The 25,119-nt window shown below is 42.7% G+C and overlaps 1 protein-coding gene across 5 annotated transcripts in view; it reads left to right on the top strand.

The window, feature by feature from the left end:
- Adam10 (ADAM metallopeptidase domain 10) overlaps positions 1-25,119 on the top strand; it is a 120,295-nt gene that overhangs the window by 61,402 nt on the left and 33,774 nt on the right. For all 5 annotated transcript variants that reach the window (XM_063254092.1, XM_063254090.1, XM_063254091.1 and 2 more), the window contains 4 exons: positions 10,801-10,901; positions 18,715-18,864; positions 20,863-20,955; positions 23,012-23,195. In XM_063254092.1, the coding sequence (XP_063110162.1) occupies positions 10,801-10,901; positions 18,715-18,864; positions 20,863-20,955; positions 23,012-23,195 (528 nt within the window). The remainder of the gene's footprint in view (positions 1-10,800; positions 10,902-18,714; positions 18,865-20,862; positions 20,956-23,011; positions 23,196-25,119) is intronic.

The following is a 25,119-nucleotide window of genomic DNA, read 5'->3' as shown; positions in this document are numbered from 1 at the left end:
GATTCCAGGGGTGTGTCATAACTGAACAAGCTGTAGCTTCAGTACAAGTGCGGGTCAGCGACTGATGTCTGTACAATTATCTTGTAATAAAGCTTGACGACCCTGGTCCAGGACCCTTGCCCCACAAAGAACTGCTTCGAAAGAGGCATCGTGAGATCTGCTTCATTATGAAAACATAATTTATAAATTTGGGGCCTATATAACCTATGAGCAGTCTTACATTGTATATTTATTTTTGCGCAGTAGTGAAGGAATGCAAAGATGTGGGTAGCTGCAGAACCATAGGCTCAGGATTTAAAGGCATCCTACCCTGTACAGGATTCGGTCCATGCAAGTTGGTTGCAGGCATGTAGAGAGCAGTCTATTGGGATGTGCCAGAGACCTGGAGCATGGCACACATATGAAAGGGACTTAGGTTCACAGCAGCCTGATTTAACATGAGTGTCTGTGTAACCGTGCAAGTAACTTACTTTTTCCGGATACAGTTTTTGTCATGTAAAAAAAGATGATAGACCTGAGCACTAATATCGCTTAGTGCATCTGAAATTTGATGGTTCAAAGCTACTTTTCCTGTGAAGGTAGAATGGTCTTACTGATTAACAGTATACTTTGCTGTTGTTTTGAGGCAACCTTGCTACATAGTCCAGGCTAGCACTGAGCTCACTGCATAGCCCTGGGTGGCTTCAGACTAAGTGATGCTCCTGTCTCAGCATCTCACATGCTGGGATTACAGATGTACACTTAAATGTGACTTGAAATATACATTCTTCTAGTGAATTATGTAGTCTCTTCCGCCCATTTTTTGTGTCTAGTCCTTCAGATCTTATGTACCATTTTATATACCATTTTAAGCAATTTATAATATATCTTAGATCAGTAAATATAGTCTGTCATTTTCTTGTTAAATGATTACACACATTCTAATTTGTTTTATTGGTGAATACATTTAAAATAGACATAAAGATTGTTCCCTCTTTTTTTAGTGTTAAGCATGGCTACAGGTAACATGACTGTGAATTCTTCAATGTTTGTATGGTGTTTTGAGATTACATCCTAGAGGTAGTTAGCATTTCAGTTTTGTTATATATTGCTAGATGGCTCTAGGAAGTTTATATAAATTTATACCTAGGAATTTAGTATTGACTTAGTACCTTAATGTACTGCCTGTAAGTGTATTTTTCTAATTGTTCCACAGAAACGTCCCATAATTTTTGAAAATATAGAATTCAAGAAAGGGTCACATATTCTATCTGGTTACTACCAATCTGGTTGGTATTACTTTTTAACAGCCTTATTGAGGAAAGACATACAATAAATTGCTCGTGTATAAAGTATATAATTTGATAGCTTTTGGCTTTTGTATACATCAGTGAAACTGCTAACACCATCATGATTCAGCAGCTCTGAAAGCATCCTTCTCAGAATAATCTTTCTCTTCTTTCCACCCATCCTGATTTCCTCATGTACTAACCGGTTTGCATTTTTTTGGAAACAGTATAATTATTTTGAGATTCATTTGTCATATATATATATATATATATATATATATATATATATATATATGCATGCTCATGCTTTTTTATTGATTTATAGTATTGCATCACATTGATGCCATAATCTGCTACATGTTTGGGGACTTACCAGTTGTTTCAGGCTTTATATTATTTTAGAAAAACTATAGTGTTTATGAGATTAACTAATTGGCTGTTGGTTGGTTAAAGAGAAGGTAAGCTTTGTAAAGAGGATGGAATAAATTTAAGGATTATAAGCTCTGACTTTGTTGGCAGAACTCTTAATAAGAAAAGGCCTTTTGGAAATTTAAGACAAGCTTTGGAGAAGCAAGTGAGCAGAAGAAATGTTCTTTTTGTTTTTAATTTTTGAGAGAGGGTCTCACTGTGTTGTTTCGGTTGGACTTTAATGCAGGACCCTCCTGTGTCAGCCCTTGGGGTTTTCGGTATGCGCTTCTGTGCCTGGCTGGGGCTTTACTCTGTGCTGCTTGTGTGCCGGTTCTTTGCCCTGAGCCTATAGGTCTCCTTGGCAGCGCACCTCAGGCATCATTTCCCAAGCCTTTCCCGACTGCTCAGCTTCCGGTACCCTTTCTGTCCTGTTCCGCTCTGAATCCAGCAGCCCACTGGTCAGGTGCTTGACCTTTGAGAAGAAGCAGTTGTTGGCTGGATGCGTAATTAAATTCAGCCATCGTGGATGATTGCAGAGTGACAGCGACACACAGCGTACTGTAGTATTTGTTTGCCTGTCTCACCCTCTAGTTAGACTATAAGCTCCTTGAAGGTACAGGGTCTGTGTCATCTCTCTTTGTATCCCTGATGTTTAGTAAATAATAGGTTTTTTGCCCTCTCATTTTCTCCTAATATTTGAATAAATTAATGCAGTTAAAGTAACTTCAAGGCCGTGATGCTGGCCCATGCCTGTGCTCTCAGGGCAAGACCTCTTTTCAAAAAAAAAACAAAAACAAAAGCTACCACGGGCTGGGGCGAAGCTCAGCACTCACCAGTTCAAGCCCTGACACTGCCAAAGATGAACAAACAAAGGAACAGACAGGAACTTCAGGTGTGTGGGCACAGGCCGTTCTTCTGCACGTGTCCTTTGTGGTGGTCAGTCTGTAGAGGATTGGGGTGCAGTGCACACTTGGCAGGTTTAAAGGGGCCCAGCCGTGCTTCCTGCAAGAGGAGTGACAGCCAGTGGGTTGTTGCTTGTGCTAGCGTATTCTGTGTCTCTGGTTAATGGATGACCTTGGAAAAGAGGCTTGAAATTAAACTCAGCACATATTTATCAGTTAATGAAAGTGTAGCAAAGATGTAGACTTTAAAAAAATATCTGGAGGGCGAGTTCTCAGTCACAGAGAGTCTGAATGTTGAAAAGAGTCGCTGAAGCCCAAAGGGTCACACCGAAGGGCTGAGGGAGGTGGCCCACGCTTTGGGAGGCCCTTGGCTGTGCCACTCTGAGCTGGGGCCCAAGCCCGAGCCTGATTCCCAGCTCAAGCCTGCTCTGACTGCATAGCAGGGCAGGCACCAGCTGCCTCAGCTCCTGCTAGTTGGGGAAGGTGCAGGGTCCCAGCACTCCCTTTAGGGGAGTACCCCAATGCTTTGTCTCCTCTGCTAGACCCCACCACTGAAAAGGTTCCACCACCTCCTAGTGATGTCACAGGTTGGGCTCCAAGCCCCGACCCAGCAGCCTCTGGGAGCCCCTACAGACTGGTACAGGCTTCCTGACCATGTGAGTGCCCAGCAGGGTGAGAAGACACTGAGGATGCGGAGATGAGTGCGGCGCAGATTCTGCCTCTTGCACTGCGTCCTGCGGATCCCACCAGGAACTGGTTGCAATAATGAAGCAGGGTTTCTCCTGTTGACCTGAAGCCCAGACTCCTTGGCTGCCAGCGCCAGTACTTCTGTCCCAGAAGCTGCGGGCTGGGCGTTACAGAGCTGGCTGGTCCACTCCATCCCCTGGAGTTTAAAGAGTCCTCCAGCCTATCTATCCGGTCTCCAAATTCGAGGGCTCCCTCTTCCTTCTGCCGTCACTGTCAGTGTTGTTGGTAACTTGGAATAAAGGACAGTTCTCCTAGCAGAGACTCCCTTGCAAATGTGGGAGCAAAAAAGCAGTTTGTATGCACTGCCCACCACCGAGTCATTCTGTCTAAAGTCAGGTAAATGTGATAAAGTTGGACTAACTGGTCAGAGGTCTGATTCCTGTTCTGTTACTGGGGAGCTTGCGAGCCCTTTGCCATGTTGTGATCAAGGCCTTGGCCTTGGATCAGTGTCTCACCCTGCAGGTGGCAGGGAGGGCGGGGTATCTTGCAGGGAGTAGTTGGGAGGAAGAGGTAGTGGGAAGACTCAGGTGATGTTTCCTGGGGACTGCCACTGTTCCCTCAGAGACTGAGCTATGGCCACTTCCTGCTGGAGGTAGTGTCACAATGTGTGTATTATTTGTGTTTGTTTCCTGCAGCAAAACAAAAGCAAGAGGTTTGCATGCAGAGGAACTGGAAGAAAGGCGGTGGATCTAAAGGGATCTAAAGCCAGTCTTTGTTTGGGACAGGCTGAATATTCCGCACCCGTGACTCATTCTTTGTGAAAGAGTATGTTGTTTGGCCTTTTCTGGGGAACCACACTGCGTCCTATGATTCTGCATCTCAATGAGGGCCTATTCATTAGTTGAACAAAGGCTTTTTCTAGAAATGAGGATTATATTGTCAGTAATTTTAGAGAGAAAATGTCATTGTCCATTTTTATAGTCAATGTGGTAACCAGGAAAAAGGACTCCTTTAAGAAGTTTTGGAAGTATATGGGAAAAATTTTATACTTTTTTCTCTATTGAGAGAGGTTGGTACTGATAGAATTTGAAGCATGTATAGTGTTTTGTTGCTGTAGAAATATTTTTTTCACCGTAAATGTCAAGCTCTGAAAGGGAATTTGTATCTTCAATTTATGACACATTAAATACGAAGAAAATTCTGATTTTTTTGAAATACTGATTTTGATATTGCTGTTTTAAATGATAGTGTACTGAAGACTTAATTTATTCCCTTCTACAGTGGTTGAAAGTTTTAACGTTTTGACAAAAGACTTTAAGCATGCCTGTAATCCTAGCACTTGAGAGGCTGAGGCAGGAAAATTATTAGGAGTTCTAGGCCAACCTGGGCTACATAGTGAACCCAAGGCCAGCCTGGCCACAGGAGACCTGTCTCAGAACAAAGCACCAAAATGCCTCTGCATTTGTAGTTTCCCCACTGAATGCGAGACCCCTTGTAGTCTCATGTTGCTGTGCAACTCTGGCCTGTCCTTTTGATGGAGGACCCATGGTACAGAGATGCTATATGGACCTCCAGATAACAAAGGGAACTAGTATAACTCCCTACCTGCTAGATGTCCGAAATGCTGAGTTTGTGTGTTCTTTAAAATCAAGGAATGAATTCTAGGAAACAGCAGAGGTTAAGAGTAAAAAGAACTTATTGAGAGAAAGAAAGCTTCTGTGACAGAAAGGGGCCTGGAAAGTGAGTTTCCCAACAATTCCACTTCACTGGAGTGTTTAATGGAGTAAAGCCTTGAGGTGAGACGGGTTCTAGGTGGGACAAAGGTACAGTCAACTAATAAAATTACAAGTATAATTGTTAGGTAATACTGATCCAGTGGGAAGTCACAAAGTGGGTGAGAGATGGGACAAAAGTGTGGTGAACCAATAAGAGCATAACAAGTGTAGTGGCTTGGGTAATAGTGATTACATGGGGATCAAATGGGAAGCAAGTCAGGCAGCAGGAGCAATGGGATGGATGGATCAGGACTTTCCTGGAAGACATGGTCCCATGGTCCTGGGAAGTTTTGATCCAGCACTGCTGTTCATACTAAGGGAAATAGATGAGTTTAGTCCTTCCCCTCTTGCCTGAAGCCTGGCTTTCAGGGCACCTGCCTCTGGCCACAATTGTCTTATGTGCTGAGGGCCCAGGCCTGCTTAACTGGCTATTGCTAACTAATTTAGCTGTCTGCAGTCCTGCTTAGTGGAGAGAGAGGACTGCCTGAAGCTAACCAGGAGTAGGGGAGAAGAGTGGATGGGGGATACTAAGGCTTTACCTGCTGGGTCTTGACTTAGTTTTTCTCCAGCCCAGTTCAACTTCAGGAAGGAAGCTAGAGGTGCATTTAACTAAGGTTTAGTGGAGAGTGGGGAGGGCTGTGGGGTGGAAGGGGGATGCCGTGCAGTAGTGAGGGTGGGGTTGTATCGAGGCAAGGAGGTACAGGCTATCTGGTGGTGGAAGGGAGCTCATGGTAGGTGATAGAACTGTGGGGGACCGGGGGCGGCTGAAAAGATAAGAAGTATGACATATAAATGATCTTTATTTTGAGAATGCAGGGAGAGACACCCCCGAACCCCTGGGGCGTGGCATCTCCACCCCGGGGTCAGCAATCTCTCCGTGGAACTCGTGGAGTGGGGGGCCTATATGTAGCTTAGGTTAGGGGTGGTGCCTGAGGGGGCATTAGGGATGCACAGGTAGCCCATTGGCACTAGTTTGGTGCCAGAGGTAGATTCCTAGGGGTGGGGGAGATAGAGCTCCTTGGCTTTACCGGCTACAGTGTCCTGTCTAGGCCAAAACCTTTTCAGTAGGCAGCGCTGATTAGCGCAGGGTCTTGGTGCAACAGGAGGACTGGGATTCAGGGCTCTCCTGAGGAAATGGTGGTGGCTGCACAGTAGGGTGCTGAATGTTGAGATGAAGTGATCCCAAATGCTGGGAATCTGGGTGTGTACCTGTGAGTGTTTCATGTAACGGAGGGGCTGGGTGTGGAGGTGCACGGCTGTGACCTCTACTGCAGCTGCTAGGGCGCCAGAGGCAGGAGAAATAGGAGTTTGAGGTCAGCTTCGACTGTAGCTCAGTGTGATGTCGGGGCTCAGTCCCCAGATTCCCCTCCCACACTCCATCCCCAGCACAAGACTCATTCTAGGTTTCCACGGGGTCTCTACCACGGCCTCTGCATTGAGCTGCACTCTCAGTGCTGTGTTTTGGCAGACAGATTATTCCTGCCCCGCCCTGCCTTGTGTACACTTACAGGGACCCTGAGATGTTTCCTGTGAAAACTGGCTTCAAGGGCTTTCCTTTGCAGTTCCAGGTGCAGTCGTCATTTCATCGGGAGGAGGATCACCTCTGCTGTGTCCCTGGGAGAGAGGCCACCCTGTGGGGCCAGGGACATGGAGGTGATTCAGACCTGGCATGATAAGGGAAAAGTACTTACAGCTCTCTGAAGGAGCGTGTCCAGGTCACTTCTATTAATTCCATCAGATGTTACATATATGTTGTTTCCATTGAACTTAAATTAGCCTATTCTTTCTACTTTAAATGTTGACTATCTTCCAGAAAATCTAAAGGCACCATACATTGAGTCATAAAGGAAAAAGAACACAGCATACGAATTGAATTATAATTTACTTGCTTATCATACTGGAATAAAAATTAAAAATTTGAAAATATGAGATGATCTCATGTGTTTTCTATGTTGATATACATGAGTGCAGGCATTTCAAGAGCCTTTGGTGCCGTGTTTGCTGAGACTTAGCGTGAGTCAGTAACAGTGATATGGGACATATCGTATAGGGATGCTGTATGGGCCTCCAGGTAATAACAGGGAAGTAGTGTAACTCCGGCCTGCTAGATGCCCAAAATGAGGACTCTCTGTTCTCTACAATGGAGGGCCGCATTCTAGGAACACTGGAGATGAATGAAGACAGGGCAAAATTTTTTGAAACATAGCTTGGAGCTCTTGGAAAGTAGTGGGTAGCTTGCCAACCCTGCTTCTCAAGGGTGTTTTATTGAACAAAGCCATGAGGTGAGGTGGGTTCAAAGTAGAACAAAACTATAATCAACTAATAAATTTAGAAGTATAGTCGTAAGTGACCTGATCCAGTGGGAAGTCACAAGGTGGGTGTGAGGTGGGACAAAAGTGTGGTGAACCAATAAGGTTACAAGAAGTATAGCGGATCCACACAGATCTACCAAAAAAAGATGAGAACTGAAAATCTTGGCACGCTGTACTGAGAAACTTCCAAGCCTTCTGGTTGAACCTTAGTAAAGCTGTATTGGACGGTACATGTTTTCACTTTGCCAATGCCAACCGGTGAAACATCAGGTTTTTCTTACCAGCACTGTAGTAGTGTTAGTTTTCTGTTTCAGAACGATTTGAACTTGTTTCTCACCTATTACAATCCTTTAGATCTAAACTGATTTGAAAAATTTGAACCTACAAAAAAAAAAAAAGAATAATTGTGCAGTGAGCACATGTATCTTCCTACTAGATTTGCCAGGTTTTAGCATTTTGTACCTATCTCCCATATACCTTTTTATGGAACCATTTTTGGAAGTTACAGACATTATGAGATTTCATTGCAAAATTTTTGAAAATATATAGATCTCATCCAGTGTGTGTTTTCCCAAATAGTCATAATAATTTCAGCCCTAGAAGTATTAATTCAATAATATCTATAAAATCACATAAAATCTACAAAGTTTCTCTAGTTGTCTAAATGCATTTATTACATCTTTTTTAGTGTCTTTATTTTCTGATAGATTCCTCTCGTCCTGTTCTTGAAGGTTTTTTTTTTTCAAATTACATACATTGTTTTTTTTTTTTTTTTTAATTTTTATTCTTTTTAATTTTGAGACAGGATCTCACTATGCATCTCAGGCTGGCCTTGAACTCACTGGTATCTTCTTGTTCCTGGGATTACAGGCATGTGCCACCACACCCTGCTAAATTTATATTGTTATTAGTACATGTTGCAGTACTAATAATTGCTTTCATCAGGGAGAGTTGGTGCATGTACAGAACACATCTGAATTCTTTTTTTTCATTTTAAAAATTTTATTTATTTTAAAGAGGATACAACAGAATAAAACTGATTGAAACAGAACAGTATAAAATATACAGGATTTCAAAACATTACAAAATCACAATAGTTACTAACTATAATGCCTTTTGATGTCTTCAAAATAACATCAAACTATGTGCAAATAAATTCACACATAGTAAAAATTAAACAGAACAGAATAGAAACAGAAACAAAACAATGAATGCACTAAACGACTCGACCAGCCTCTAGCAAATCCAAAATTGCTATCATAATATATCTTGCTATTTTTGAAATAGGTACTCCTGCCATCGGGTTTTGACATAATCAAAATAAACAAAAGAGAATAAAACCCAACCCAACAAAACAATGGAAACAATATAGGACTTCAAAACAAGACCATAGGGAATCAACAATGGCTGTAACCCTCAGAAGGAGATCCCCCCAGATGCCACCCTGCATACTGCTGTCCTCTGAATCCATGATCAGACCACTGGCCTTAGACCTGCAATGTTCCTGAAACACCAAAGCACCACAGGTGTCCAATTGCATTTCACCTGATAGCTATTATCACAGCCTGTGTTTCTCCAGATAAGCCTGTTACTTAGGGTGGGGGTGGGGTGTTGGTACTTCTTGTTTGCCAGCCCACGCACTGTAAGGACCTTGTGTCTGGCTGTTCCTGGTCTGGTGGCAGCCTGTGCATGATGGTGGACCCCAGACTGGACTTGTTTGCTGGTGTGGTTACTGGAAAATACATTTACGAAATAAGGAAGAATTTAATTAAAAAGATGTAGAACTTTGTACAAGTGGAATAGACTTTGTGGACTGGGGATTGAACACAGTGCCTTCATCTGACCTACATCCCTATCCCTTTTTCTGTGTTTTATTTTGAGATAGAGAGGTTGGTTACTTTTCTCTCATTACTGGGACAAAATGCCTGACATCCAAAGTTAAAGGAGGAAAAGTTTATGTAGCTCACATTTTGTTGAGGTTTCAATCGATACTCAACTGGCACCAAGGCAGAATGATATGGCTGAGGGGTAACTGTACATGTTGGCTGTGGCAGGAGCAGGAGCAAAAGGGCAGACATGACTCTTTCCTTCCCTTATATGGTATGCTGGCTCCCAGCCCCAGGGCCCATGCAGCACTCACACCCCCAATTCTAGCAGTGAGCCAATCACAAATGCTAGACTCAGCTGCCTTTGAAAGGCCTGCCTGGCCACACCCCAGGACACCAACACAGCCCTGTGCATGCACCCATGGTCACATGAGGCTTTGAGGGGAGGTCCAAACACAAACTGTAACAGAGTCTCACTGTAAGGAACCAGGGAGAGCAAACAGATACAGATTTGTGGTAGCAGCAAGCATATGGTGTAATACTTGGGTGCAGGCAGATGAGGCAGAAAGACTGTCTGCAGGGAACAGTCCCACTTTTGTAGGGATTGGAAGAAGGCAGGGGGTGTTAGGCGGGAGGATTTTAGTGAACATCTGTGGCCAGAGTTCTCTGGCCATCTTGCAGCTCATTGGATGAAGTTCTTGAAATGTCTGGTATAAATTTCTGGGTGGCTCCAGATGTCCTGGGGCCTGCGCACTTCTTGGTCTTTTGTCATCTCCTTCACAATGTCCTGTGCTCACCGATAACAGCCTTGGTGCTGAGTTAGTGCCCCTGCTGTCCAGCAGGCTGGGGGCTGGGAGTCAGGTCCGATTTGGACCTTACACTCACTTAGTTGCTAAATGGCTGCAGGCCGGCCTGGAATCTATGATCGTCCTACCTCAGCCTCCTGGAGCACTGGGTTTAAAGGCATGCACCACCAGCCTGGCTTAAAGTAAGCATTTAAATGACAGCTACATTCAACAGTTAGAAATGGAACTAATTAAGGATAGATTAATCACTGTTCAGTTGCAATGGAAATACACAATACAAGTTATTAATTTTTATGGAATTCATAGGGATTGCACATGAATAAACGTAAGTCCACTTCATGGTAAACAGTCCACTTTTACCATACCATCGAACACGTACACTTCTAGCCCACTTCTCATTGAGGCCAGTTGTGGTCATAGAATGAATTCTGGCTGTGATATATTAGAGGGCGAGGGGGCTTTGTGCGCGGATCATGCGTTTGAAGGAAAAGGTCTAAATTACAGAACGAGCTATGCTGGACACTTGCGATGTTCCATGTAGCCAAGGTGGGGAAGGCTGGGAACATCCGAATGAAAAACCATTATTGTCCTGTTCCAGAATGCACAAATCACCCGTGGGACGGATAGCTAGAGAGTGGTGAGCTGTATTGGTGGAGGAAGCAGCCACATTTTAAAAACTTAGGAAGAGTAGTGCGTCTTTCTCCCCGGCACCGGCGCACACGCGTGGCTTTCATGATATGGACGGTTGACTATCAGGGGTGAAGTAACAGGTGACGTGCAGGCGGCGCCTAACCAGGACTCCTCTTTGTACCCCAGACTACCCCCACAAGTATGGGCCGCAGGGCGGCTGCGCGGATCACTCGGTCTTCGAAAGGATGAAGCGGTACCAGATGACTGGGGTGGAAGAAGCTGCGCAGGTAAGGCTCCACGGGGAGTGCACGCTTCATCCCGGGAGGGGATGTGGGCATGGGTCAGTGCAGCGAAGAATGTGGCTTCTAGAGTTGCTGGAAGGCTTGTGCCACTGTGGTAAGGCACTCACGTGTCTGGGTAACTTGTCAGTAGAAAGAAGTGGCGCTGAGGTTGGAGTAGTGAGTGTGTGAGACCCAGAAAACATTATACATCCACAGGCTACTCTGCCGAATCTGCTTCATCATAGATCTTTTAAAATTGAATTTTGTATTTTATATAACTGTAAGTATATGTATTAAAATTAAAGTTACCAACTTGCTTTGGTTTGCCTTGATGTTCACCTGTACTTTTGTTAGTCTTGTGTTTTGAGACAAGGTCTCACTACGTAGTACAGACTGGCCTTGGTCACAGTGTAGCCCAGGCTGGCCTTGAACTTGTGACCTTCCTGCCTCAACCTCCCAGAGCTGGGATTACAGGTGTGCACCAACACACCTGACCATCCATCTGTTTTAACACTGAAAGTCTCTAGACAAACAGGAATGGTTGTTTACCCTGATAAAAATTTCAGTGCTTGTGATTTTTAAAAGTAAGTTTTTGATTTTGAGGATTTTTTTAGCCATTTTATTTAATTTTCTTTCTTTTTCTTTTTTCCTCTTTAATTATAGGTGGCAGGTTACAGTTGTTGAAACATTTTTTCTTCATGATAAACATCACCATATTTTGGATAGTCTTTCTGAATGTGGTAGAGTGGAATGTTTCTTGAGCCATGCATGATCTTGAATTCAGATCTGTTTCTTGGTCTACAAAGTGGTGCATGCAGTTCTATTTCAGGTTGACTGCAAACATCATATGAGAGTTTACTCACACATTCATTAAATGAGTGCAGTATGTACAGTATTGATCCACCAAATGTCATAGATAATGTAGGAGTTCTGGCAGTATGTGGAGGTAGAAGTGAAGACTTGTTCCCAGGCAACATAGTTCAGTCGGAGGTAAAGAGAAACAGCTCAGGGTAGTAAGAGATGGGAAAGGTTACACACAGGATAGTATTCTACAGAGCAGAAAAACAGCTAACTAGCCTTGGAAGTATTTGAGGCAACAATCAGAAGCTCAAAGAATGAAGAGGAGTTAGATTAGTCCTGAAGAGATGGAAAGAATTCTCTAACCAGAAGGAAAGACTAGAGTTGTAGAAAGGGAGGTAAAGCATCTTTAACCAGGGTCCCAGAAACTTACGTTGCTGCAGTTGTTCAGCTGAAGTGATGCTGGCTTATACTAAAGGGATTAGTAATGTGGGCTGCGGGAGTGGCACTCAGGTGGTCGAGCTGGGTTGGGAGGGTCTGAGCTGAGCAGCTGAATATAGCACTAATGTACAGAAGTAAGTTGCCTTTATACTAGCAGCAGACTATCTGAAATATAGTGAAAATAAGTGTAAAAAAGAATTCCTGACTGGACATGGTGGCTCATGCCTGTAATCCTAGCATTCGGGAGGCTGAAGCAGGAGGATTGCTGTGTGTTCAAAGGCCTGTGTCATGGTTAAGTGCAGCCCTGCTGGACACAGCCACATTCACTTGTTGGTTCCTTAATCAGGCTGATTTGGAGCTGTGAGAGTGAATTGGATAGTGGCAGGGACTATGTTGCCTTAAAGCCTCAAGATTTTCTATCAGACCTTTTGTGGTGGGATTGAACCAAGGACCTTCACACTGACATACATTCCCTGCTCTTTTTATTTTAAAAGATGGTTTAGACAGGGTCTTACTAAGTTGCCCAGACTGGGCTCAAACATGCAGTCCTCCTGCCTCTGCCTCCCAGAGTGCTAGGATTATAGGCATTCCATCATGTCTGGTCACTGACGGAACTGTTGACCAAGAGAAGGAGGGAGGGAGAGCTGGAGGGAAGAAGAAGAGGCTGATAAAAGATTTAAGATGTGCTATGTACATGCGCCAGTTCCCACAGAGAATGCAGTCATTAAGTACTGCAAATATGTCCTAATAAAAACTTTTAAGAAAATGTTTATAAGAATTTCCCTCCTCTTGAGCAACCAGTGAAAAACATAGAGGTGGAGTAGACAGTTAACAAATCAACAAAGGAAATTAGATATACTTAAAAATATGCATTTAATCCAAAATAAGGTAGGAAAAAAGACACAAAATGGCACAGCGTGGATAGGACAAATAGAAGAGAAATACCAAGGTAGTAAGTTTAAATCTAACCATATCAATGATTACAATAAATATAAATGGACTAAATACTGATTAAGAACTGAGATGATTAAAGCAGTAAAAACATAAGGTCCACGTGGGCAGCAGTAGACACCTGTAATCTAGCTACTCAACAAGAGAGTGCAAGTTAGCAGGAAAACCCTGTTAATTACATCAGAAGACTGTGAACAAAGCATTTTTCAAGTTTCAGCACCAGCGTGTGGTAAACTAAAAATAGAAGAAAACCTCTTTAGGTTGTTAAAACTTTCTATAAAAACTCTATAGCTGAAAAAACCCAAAACAAAATTAAAAACAATAATAAAAACCTACAGTTGACACAACATGTAGTAGTGAATCAGTTATTAATCCTAGTAATGATTTATCTAGTAGTTAAAAAACGGTTCTGAAAATTATACTGATATGTAAAAGACCTGGACTAGCCAAAATAGTTTTCAAGAAAGGGGGAAAACCCCGCAAAACAAACAAGGCCAGAGGATTTTTCACTGCTTGGATTGTTAAGGCTTAGAGGTTGCAGCTGAGAGGAGGATGAGGCAGGAGGCTGAAGCTGAAGAACAAGTCAGTAGGAATCAGGACAGCATCTTCCTGACCTAAGAGTAAATGTGTATAGATGAGTGGGGCAGAACCGCTTACTTGGGTTTCCCAGAGGTCTCAAGGTAATTTAAAGAAGGAAAGGATAGTCTTTATGATGCAATATTAGAACAATTGAAAATCCCTGTGGAGGAAGAAAGTGTCCCCTATATACCTGCTATAAAAATTGACTCAAAGTATTAAAAGAAAAAAATTAAAAAGGGAAAATTTAAGTAAAAGGGAAAGTTGACTAAACATTATAGTAGATTTATATGCTAAAACTATACGGAAGAAATTTTTATGACTTACAAACAGATAATTTCTTAGGACACAAAACTACCCTACCAAAAAAATATACGGACTAGACTTCATCAGGATTAAAAACTTCATCTCAAAATATACGGTTAAGGAAATGTGAAAACAAGCCGCAGGCTGAGGAAATATTTACAACACATCTGTCAGACAACTGACTTCTTGTCAGAATATGCACCAAACTCTCTTGTCTCAGTTTTTAAAAAAAATGATAAAGCAGCCAGTTGTGGTGGCACATGCCTGCACCTGCAGCTGAGATAAAGCTGGGACCGGAGGCGAGGCTGGAGGGAAGCAGGCCAGAGCCCAGCCCAGGGTCCCGGGAAGCTGCTTGTTTCATCTCAAAATGCAAAACACAGCTGGGATGTAGCTCAATGCATAGGGCTTGGTTTCCATCCCCACCAGTGCAAAAATGAAAAACCAAAACCAGGAGAGTAGATAAAGTATTTGGGAAAACACTTTACAGAGATTAGACAATAAAAATATTTTGCATATTGAGATAGAAAATCATCTGGAATAAGACACTTTTTTTTCGTTGTTTTGAGGCAGAGTCTCACTTTTAGTTCAGGCTGACCTGGAACTCTGGGCAATTTTCCTGCCTCAAACTGAGTGCTGGAGTTACAGGGATGTGCCACCCCGCCCAGCTGAATAAAACAATCTTTGACAAAAAGACTGATGTGAACATTTGGAAGCACTGTAAAGTGCACATGATACAAATTTTGAGAAATACTCAATGCATAAGATTAAAAGAATTTTGAGAAATCCTCAAAATGCATAAGATTAAAAGAATTGTGTTTAAAAAATAGAAATGTGTTTGGTTGGAGAGCAACTCATAAAGACCAACTTAGTCTCAAAATCCAAATGTTTGAAAATGCTGTTCCCGTGTGTTCATGACTGTGCATGTGTCTGCAGGCAGGAGTGTGTACGCACACATCGCCTTGATGGCCCTGGGGAGGTGAGGAGGCTGGAGCCGTGCAGTAGTGCCGGGCGTGATATGTGGTGGAAAACCTGCCTGGCGCCAGCTCCCTCCCTGGTGTGCACAGCCCTGGGGATGGCTGAGGTGTAGGCTGGCAGCACTGGCCACACACGTGGCAATGAGGGGACAGAAACCATCAGGGCCTACAGGGCAGCTCTGCCTTGAGGCTGGAAGGGCTGCTGCTCAGAGGAAAGGGGATTCAGAAGGTGTCTGACCTTCCTCACAGGGATTCAGGTTTCAGCCAGATGTGGTGCCCACTCCTGTAATACCCAGGAGGTTACGACAGGGGGATTTCAAGTTTGAGCCCTCCTTAGACAGTTTGGCAATTTAGTGAGACCTTGTCTCAAAAATTTTTAAAAAGGCTGGGGATGTAGCTCCATGGAAAGCCCCTGAGTGTTCAGTCCCTTTGCTACCAAACAAAAAGTCACACATGTCATCCTCAGTCCTGGCTACATCGGGTGGGTGGTTCCAATTACGAGTTGTACCAGGCCTAGCTTCTAGAGCGAAGGGAGAAAGACAGCATCTCTGGAGTGTACTTAGGGTTTCTTGGGGACACCAGAGCCCCAGATGGTCAAATCCCATCTCTGAAGCGGCAGCGTATTTGCGTGTAACATGCAGAGGTCTTCCCTATGCTGTCAATTATCTCCAGTGTGTATACAATACCTGGTGCAGTTGTTACATGTAGCTTAGGAAATGGTGTTGAGGAAAACATCTGTGCATGTTTAGCACAGAGCTGGCTTTAAAAAAAAACTGTATTGGTTGCTGGTTGAGTCCATTGATGCAGACTGGCCCATACGTGCAGAGGGCCAGTGCAGTGCCTGGTACTCAGCTCAAGTGACCAGTCAGTGGACGAGCCAGAGGCATGATGGGAAAACAGAAGGAGCTGAAACCAAAATGTAGCGGAAGGCTGATAAGTAACAAAAGAACCCAGTGTAATTTTAGAATTGCAAAATTAACAGCAGAAATCTAGAATTTGGGGCTGGGGATATACCTCAGTGGCATTAGCTCCTGCCTGGCAAGTGCAAGGTCCTGAGTTCAATTCCCTGAGTTCGATCCCTCCCCCCCAAAAGTAATGGATGTAGATCTGCGTAGTATATCAGAAGACAATAGCACAGAGATTACTTAGAAACAAAACGATGGCAAATACAGAGGTGAGCATAAGAGATGTAGATAGTGTGAGGAAGTCTAACATTATATATTTGGCTCAGAAAAAATGGAGAGTCAGATAAAGACAGACAAAATCCAGGAATTTTCAAACTATGTTAGAGGGACACCAAGCAACAAATTTAATGAGCTCTGTATGTAGGCAGGACACATGCATAAAAAATTCCGCTGTAGTACATTATCACAAAAGCCCTAAGTCCAAAGACAAAACCTTAAAGACAGCTGTGGAAACCCCCAAAGCAGTGGCGCGTGTTCACGAGGACACCCCACAGGGCGAGGGCTCGGCAGAGGGGAGGCGCACCCCGCACAGAGGCTTTTCACCAGTGAGAAACATGCATCTCAGATGGCTGCTTGCTAATGCAGGGTCGTGTGAAGCACGCAGGCTAGGTGACCCTAAGTGAATTTGGCCTGTGTGCTGCAGCGCATTGAGAGTATCAGTTTACAGAGTTTGCACCCATAGAGTGTGATGTGCATGGAGAGAGATGAACTGGGAGGGAGGAAAATGGAATGAGTGAGTGGATGCCCTGAAGTTATTGCGTTTTCTATGAACAGGCAGAGGTTCTGAGTTATGTTTGACATTGGTTAAGTAAGAATTACGTTGTTTCACTAGGTTAATTTCTAAAAGTGTTAGCAAATAAATAACTAAAAGGCTAATAAGGAAACTGGGCTGGTGGTACGTACCTGTAGACCCAGCTGTTCTGGAGGCTGAGGTAGAAGGATTGCTTGAGCCTCATGAGTTCTAGACCAGCCTGGTCAGTAGGTATCTGGATGTAGATCTAGAATCTATTTTAGGGCCCAGGATTTAGCTCAGCAGCATTAAGTCTGTACTTGGCAAGCACGAGCTCGTAAGTTCAATCCTTGGTACCAAAAAAACTGAATCTATCTTAAAAAAAAAAAAGTTAATAAAGGGGAAAGAATGGAATAATACAAACAGAAGAAATTTAAAAAGGAAAGTGTAATGTAGAACAAATAATAAAACTATGATTTAAGTTGTCAAGAATTAAAAGTAATTGAATTAAATATGCCAATTGAAATGTAAATATCGTTAGACTGGATTTAACAAAAACCAACATCTGTCTATAGAAACTGTGCCTAATATAGAAGGATCTAGAAGGGTTGGAAGTAAAGGGTAAAGACAACAAAATCTGCTGACTCCCGTGGGAACTGTGTGATAGCAAGCAGAACGTGGGATTGAAGCTGCCAGGCCGAGCTTCTGTGCAAGTAAGAAGTTCAGTTCTCCACCGTGGAAAGGCAGCCTGGCTTTGTCTGTTACTTTATAATGCCAAAGTACAAAAAGCAAAAGTTGGGAAAGCCAAAAGGAGAAATAGAAAAACCACATGTTGAGAGAGTTCGGTCTACTTCTAAAATAGACTAAAATGAAACCCACCTGGGAAGGGCTATAAGTTTGAGCCTCAACTGGACAACTCAGTGAGGTCATGTCTTAGAATTTTAAGAAAAGGAAAACATATTTTAGAAAACATTTTAAAAGGGATAAGAATGTAGCTCAGTGCAGTGGCTCTGGGTTCAATCCCCAGTACTGTAAAGAACAAAACAGTCTCAGAAAAGGTGTGGAATACGGGAACCACTGGATGCCAGACTTGACCACTTGTATGTTAATTTCTCTGCTTCTCATTAAAGAGAGACATTTTTTGGAGGAGGAGTCCAGGCCCACACCACTATACCCGACTTTAAGGCTGACTTTTTAAGTTATATGTGGAGGCGCACTCTTATAATCTGAGCACAAGGGAGGCTAAGACAGGTGGATGGCAGGGGGTTCAAGACTGACTTTTTAATTTAAAACTTTACAAATTGTAAAATATCCACATTTTTTTTTTCTCGAGTGGAAAATTTTGCTTTCACAAGTTTGACAATAGCTGGGTTTACAGAGAACTCCTTTTTGTACAGAGTAATGTAATTGTGGACTGTAACACATACGTGTGCATTTGAAGTGCGTCTCAATATTTTAGCCATTTATAAACTAATGACAGAAACCTGGAAATCATCGAAAGGAAAACCCAAAATTAAGGGGGACATTCCCTCCAGATGGACTATGGCTTTCAAATACCTGCCCCCAGCTTTAATATATTTAGTCATCTGTGTAGAGAATGTTATGTAACCAACGGTGATGTTTACAAGGATTATTTTTTTTAAATTAAAAAAGCAGTGTATATATATTTTGGGGTACAGCACTAAAGCCGGGTCCATGCACACAGTTTCATGGGTATGCAGCATTTCTGTCTCCCCGGGTGTCAGTTCTCTGTGTGGGACCCTTCAGACTCAGCACTAGTGGTTCTTTGGAATGGGTGTGGACTGTCAGCCCCAGTTGTGCTTGTGTGCACCCCGGACTTGCTCCTCCCTTCTCTTGCCCTGTGGGCATCTCTCACGCTCCTCTCCTTCATCAGCCCCAGTGGCTTCTCTTCTACTGAGAGACATTTCTAACAGCATTGAAAAACCGGTACTGTGTAACAGCACACAGTATGAAGCTGTGCAGTGTGTGTATGCGCCCAGCCCAGTGTGTGTGTGCTTGACTATCAGATCATAAAGTGAGTCACGATACTCACCAGAATCCGTCTTTTTGATATGTAGAAACCTCGAGAAGAGCATGCTCCTAATGGTCCAGAACTCCTGAGGAAAAAACGTACGACTTTAGCTGAAAGAAATACTTGTCAGCTGTATATTCAGACCGACCACCTCTTCTACAAATACTACGGGACCCGAGAAGCCGTGATCGCCCAGGTGTGTGTGGTTATGCAGCAACAACTCTTCCGCTGTTGAGTTACACTCTGTTTTCCTTCAAAGACTGGAGTGAATGAGCATACAAGGCTTGGGAGAAGTGCAGGTGATGTGGTAGAATACATGCAGTAAGTGCTTTCAGAAGAGATGCATGGGCAGGGGTTTCTGAAGGAGAAGGCGGCATGGAATCTGCTATTGTGCTCTGCCTGTGGTGGCCTGCGGTGGTGGTGGTACTGGGGATCGCATACTAGCGAAGCATGAACACCTTTGAAAATGGTTTTCATTTGCAGTCCCAAGGGGGAGAAGGATCGAGGGGTCCTGACCAGGGTTTCTTCTGGGTAGAGGAAGATGGAGTTCAGGTGTGTGTTCTCCTTGTGTTTCACACTTTCTCAGGCTCATAGTTGTACTTGTGTCTTGTCAGTCCTTACCAAAGTTTACACTGTGGAAGATACTTCTGAGGATACCCTGAAAGAGAGATTAATGAGCCTAGTTTTTTTGTTTTGTTTTGTTTTTTTTGAGTTAGGATCCTGGTATGTAGTGCAGGCTGGCCTTGAGCTCACAGCAATCCTCTCGCCTCAGCCTCCCAAGTGCTGGAATTTCGGACATGTGCCATTATGCCTGGCAGTGGATCCATTTTTGCGCCAAAGGATTTGAAGCTGAGAGCATGGCAGTACCACCAGTGTAAATGATGGATTCATTTTGGGGGTGGAAATGAGCTTAGTTTTAACCGTGTGTAAAAACCAAGTGACTACATAGAGGGTTCAAGGCCAGATTGAACTACATGACAAGACCCTGGCTCAATTAAAAAAGCCCAAGAGCTCATTGCTTTAGGATATGAAAAACGGGGAACTGGAGCTTGAGAGAAATTTGTCTTTGGCTTTCTATGTGGAATGGAAGAGGACAGAGGGGACGGTTACAGTGGGGCGGGGTAGAGTCCAAGGGGAGGTCACCACACTGTGCTTAGTGAGCGGGTGAGGAGGGAAGGGAGTGAGGAGGAGTGGGAGACAGCAAGCGGAGATCATGTAGGGTTGGCCAAGGAACAAGCAAGGTCCAGGGGAAAGCACAGGGAGTTGTATCCTTGAGAAGAAACTGGTTTTCAGTTGCTAGAAGATTACCGATGAGCAGAAGTTTAGCAGAGGAGATGGTGAAGTTTCAAGACATGTGGAGAAAGAAAAGGGTATGGTAGCTAGAAAACACATGGAATTTGGGGGACCTCCGGGAAACTAGGGAGCACAGGAGCAAGTCTGTAGGTAGAGGAAGATGCCTCAGAGAGAAACAGCAAAAGATGTAAGAGGACATAGATGTTCTTGAACATCACCAGTATCTTTGAGAAAAACTATGTTTTTGAACACCCACTGAGACTTGGAGTCAGTAATAAAGAAAAGCGTGGCTCGACAGAAGACTTACTTTGAGGAAGACAGAGATGGATAAAGATGGGGAAATTTAAAGACTGGAAGGCGAGATGAGTACTCAGCAAGTGTAAGATGGATGCATCTCTGGAGAAACATTCAAACCATCACCTTGGGAGCCGGGTGGACCAGTGGACTGGCCAAGGCATCGTTTGGGTGCTGAGGTCAGACGATGGGAAGGTGTAATGGGCACGGTCAGCGCTGTTACAATCTCTCATCCCTCCCGCTCCTTTCAGGGGGATCTTATCCAGCATGTTTGAGTCAGTCTGTCGGGATAAATGAAGACCTTCCAGACCCTGAGGAAGCCCTGTGTGTGAAGCCCAGGCCCGTGCCTGTAGCATGGTTGAGGAACAGCTTTCATAAGACCAAAGCAAGAGCAGGGTTTTGTTTTTGCACTTGACTAGAGAAAATCTGGAAAAGACACAGACTATCTCGGCCATAGCTTACTACTCTTTGCTATTCTTTCGTCTAGTGTATGGTGGGGACATTTGAATGTTGTAGGTCATAACTAACTCTAGATTTTGGAACTGTTCATAATCTTTTTCATATTTCAAGATTACCTATAAATTGTGCTCTCTTTTTCACTTGATAGATATCCAGTCATGTTAAAGCAATTGATACAATTTACCAGACCACGGACTTCTCCGGGATCCGAAATATCAGTTTCATGGTGAAACGCATAAGAGTAAGGAACTTTAATAATTAAACAAAGTTAAGAGGTAAAATAGCAACCATGCTTATAAAAAGAAAATGGTTGCTTTTTACTTCTTCTTTATGCAATAAATACTTTAAACAATGGATAAATTTTTTTTTTTTTTTTTTTTTTTTGGTCTTTTTCCTTTTTATCGGTACCGGGGATTGAACTCACGACTGCCTGCTTGCAAGTCAGGCACTTATGCCTCTGAGCTAAACCTCCAGCCCCAACAATGGATAAATTACTTAAATAGTTACCTTGTGTCTACTGACTATGTACATTTACTCTTGGAATTTACACATATGTACACATAGGGACCCTTGGGTTTATGGTTTAAGGATTAAATCTACAGAGCTTAACTCTGGGACTAACTAGAGATCCAGTAGATCTCTATCCGGTTAACATACCATCAGGCAGGCCCTAACCCCTCAGGAACTTGCAGAAAACTGCACGTGGCTTTTTCTCACATCTTATTTAAGGCTTGAGATTGCTTTGCAGTTCCAGAGCAGAGGGAGGATACACGCAGTGTTTAAAACTGGAAGTTGGAAAAATGCTTATGCTACAATCTTTTTTGAAAATTTGTATCAAGTTTTAAGAACTCTTTCAGGGAAGGAAACGATGTTTCCTTAAACTGATTTGACGACAGCACCTTTTTTTGTGTTCCTATCACCCAAAACTCCAAAAAACTGCAGGATGGCCTTTGAGAAGGGCTGCTTCACAGCCACAGGTTGGTTGTTAGTTTAACTGTTAGAGATTATAAAGAAATAAATAGTAAGTTACAAAATTGAGCTAAAATTGATTCAAATTTTTTTTGAGTTTTCTAAATGTACATTATAGCTTTTAAAGACTCTATAAAGTAGATATACAACCTGAGTTTAAAAAACAATGTTACAAAAAGTGTTTGCCAAAGTGTTTCTTTATATTTGTTTCCCTATTTCTCTTAAAATATAGTTGACTAGATAAATGTGTGTACTAGAAAATGGTAGTGTACTTAATAACACAGCTGCAGGTGGTGCTCCTTTTTAAAGGCAGTCTAATTAAATCTTAAATTGAATTGTCATTCGGTGAAGTAAAGCTTGTAGATTTACAGTATGAGAACTCTTCATAGTCAAATATATTCAGAGAAACGTCTAAAGTCGTAAGCGAGCAAGTAGAAGTGCTAAGTAGCAAGTCAAGGTTTAAGCATTGCTCTTCAGGAAGCAAAGTAGAAAGCAGAAAACGCCTGAACGAATTTTGGTAAAGCTTTTTCTTTTGGAGATGGAGTGTTACTGTGTAGTCCAGACTGGCCTTGAACTTGCCATGTCGCCCAGGCTGGGCTTAACTCTGGGCACTCCTCCTGCCTCAGCTTCATGAGTACTGGGAGTGTGCCACCATGCCTGCCTTAAAATTGTAGTTTAAATCTCATCTGTTGACGATTGTATATAATATATTAAATAGTTTAAAATTTATATTTGATCAGTAAATATTCAGATGTGAAGAATATATTTTAACACACATAATCAGAATTCATATACTTAAAATTAAGGCTTATAGCTAGTACTACAGAAGTATCAGGAAATTTCATTTTTATATGTAGTAGTGAAAACCATCTGTGTTTCTAATCATGAGTTGTTTATAACATACATGTGGTTGCTTTTGAAAGTTTTTGTGTTATACGACTATCACCGAATGCTTCTGGTTGCTAATGGTAAACCAGATGTTCTGACCTTGTCACAGAGGTGCGTGCCTGTAATCCCAACACTGAGGGAGGCTGAGACAAGAGGATTACAAGGTCAAGTCCCATCAGGGCAGCTTGTGAGCCCCTATCTCAAAAAAAAAAAAAAGAAAAAGAAAAATTGGAAAATAGGCTGGGGCTGTAGCTCGGTGGCCAGGTGCCCCAGGACTCATTCCTCAATTCTGGCTCTGCCCTAGCTTATGGTGGGCGGCAGGAGCAGGCTGAGCCCCATTCCACCCTGGCCACGCTGTGCCTTCCCATGCAAGAGGGACAAAGAGCCTTTACTCAGATTCACCCAACACTGGTTATGTACTTTGTGTTTTGGATTTTTAGATCAATACAACTGCTGATGAGAAGGACCCCACGAATCCTTTCCGTTTCCCCAATATCGGTGTGGAGAAGTTTCTGGAGCTGAATTCTGAGCAGAACCACGATGACTACTGCTTGGCCTACGTCTTCACAGACCGAGACTTTGATGATGGGGTTCTCGGTCTGGCGTGGGTGGGGGCACCTTCAGGTAACTGCTGGCACCACGCCCCACTCCCTGCGAGGGGCAGAGGCCACTTGTGCAGAGCAGAGGCACAGTCCTAGTTACATGGCGCAAGTTTGCAAGAGTAAGCTAAGCGTGATGGGGCTGCAAAACACACGAGGTGGCTTTTCATCCTGAAAACAGTCCCGGGAAAAGCCTTCACATTTTGGTGCTTTCAGTAGCTGAAATATTCAAGTTAAATGCCATTAAACACAGCTATGAATATGTATTTAGTTTTCAAAATAGGGACTGAGAGGTGGAAGGGGACAACATCTCTTGCTTTGTCTAAAGGAGGAAAAGTATATTGTTTTTGTTGTGCAGGGAGATAAAGAACAGGGAAGCCCTGGTGAGGAGCGGCAGGAAAGGAAAACCTGCCTTTTATTATTATTTTATTGTTAGTCTTTATTTTAACCGAAAGAGAATGCTAGCAGGCATGGTGGCCTGTGCTGTTAACCCAGCATTTAGAAGGCCAAGGCAGGAGGATCACCACAGGTTCGAGGCTAGCCTGAACTACAAAGCAAGGCCTTGTCTGAAAAATCAAAAAATAAGAAAAAGGAAGTGCTGCTTGGAAAGAGATCTAGGCAAGAGCCCCGCTACCCATAGCTCTTTGCTGTTTTAAAAATTTTTTACTGGTACGTATTTGCAGTACGTACAATGACTGTATTCATCGTGGGGAGTTGGTACATGCAATAGCACATTTTAATTCTTTTTTTTAATTTAGTGAAAAAAAGTGAAATAGAAAAAAGGGTAGAAATAATACAGAATTTCAAAAGAAGAGTAGTAAATCACTGGTTGATAAGTTACATATTGTTATCTTAGAAGTAGTTGTTCAAGTTACAAAATCAAAGCATAAAAAGTAACAATCAAACAGTGACAGTACAAACCATTCTGTTTGATGAACTAACAACAACTTAGAAGTGTGCTATTTTGCACAATTAATCATACAATTCTATCCTTTAGAACACTTTCTTTCCTTTTCATTATTACAGTATCTATTATACATTTTGGATCTTATTACTTGTTCAGTTTTTATTATTATTTTTATACTAGAGACAATTCGATATTTACAAATGTGAGTGATTTATTTCACAGATGAGGGTAGTCTCAAGTTGCTTCCATTTACCTATAAAAGCCTCAAGATCATCCTGTTTTATAGCTGAGTAATATTCTGTTGTATAAAAATAACACATCTTTTTCATCCATTCTGCGGTTGATGGACATTTTCGTCATTTCCAAGATTTAGCTATTACAAATTGTGCTGCTATGAGCATAGGTGCACATATATCACTGTAACATGACCTTTTCAGTTTTTCTGGGAAAATACCCAGGAGGGGAATAGCTGGATTGAATGGAGCTTCCAATCCTAGTTTTTTGAGGAATCTCCATACTGATTTCCACAGTGGCTGCACCAGTCTACACTCCCTACAGTGGAGAAGTGTTCCTTTTTCTCCCGCAGCCTCATCAACATTTGTTATTGGTTGATTTCTTGATGGCAGCCATTCTTTCCGGGGTAAGATGAAATAAATCTCAATGCTGTTTTAATTTGCATTTCTCGAATGACCAGTGATGGTGAACATTTCTTCATGGATTTATTTGCCATTTGTATATCTTCATCTGAGAACTGTGTGTTTATCTCAGACGCCCATTTTTGGAGAGGATCTTTGAATTTGGGGGGTTTGATGTTTTTCAATTCTTTATATGTTCTAGATATAAGTCCTTTGTCTGAGGGATTGTTGGCTAAAATTCTTTCCCATTCTGTGGGTTTTCTTTTTCACTTTGTTGGTGATTTCTTTTGAAGTGCTAAAACTTTTTTAATAAGATGAGATCCCAGTTGTTGATTCTTTTTTCCTGTGCAGTTTGCATTTTGTTCATGAATTCTTTGCTTACTGTTATATCTCCAAGGTTTCTACCT

This window comes from Cavia porcellus, unplaced genomic scaffold, assembly GCF_034190915.1.
Source record: "Cavia porcellus strain 051 isolate PalLab524CR breed Dunkin Hartley unplaced genomic scaffold, mCavPor4.1 scaffold_8, whole genome shotgun sequence".
Lineage (NCBI taxonomy): Eukaryota > Metazoa > Chordata > Mammalia > Rodentia > Caviidae > Cavia > Cavia porcellus.
The sequence above is the reverse complement of the archived record's forward strand: the minus strand, read 5'-3'. Positions and strand labels throughout refer to the sequence as shown.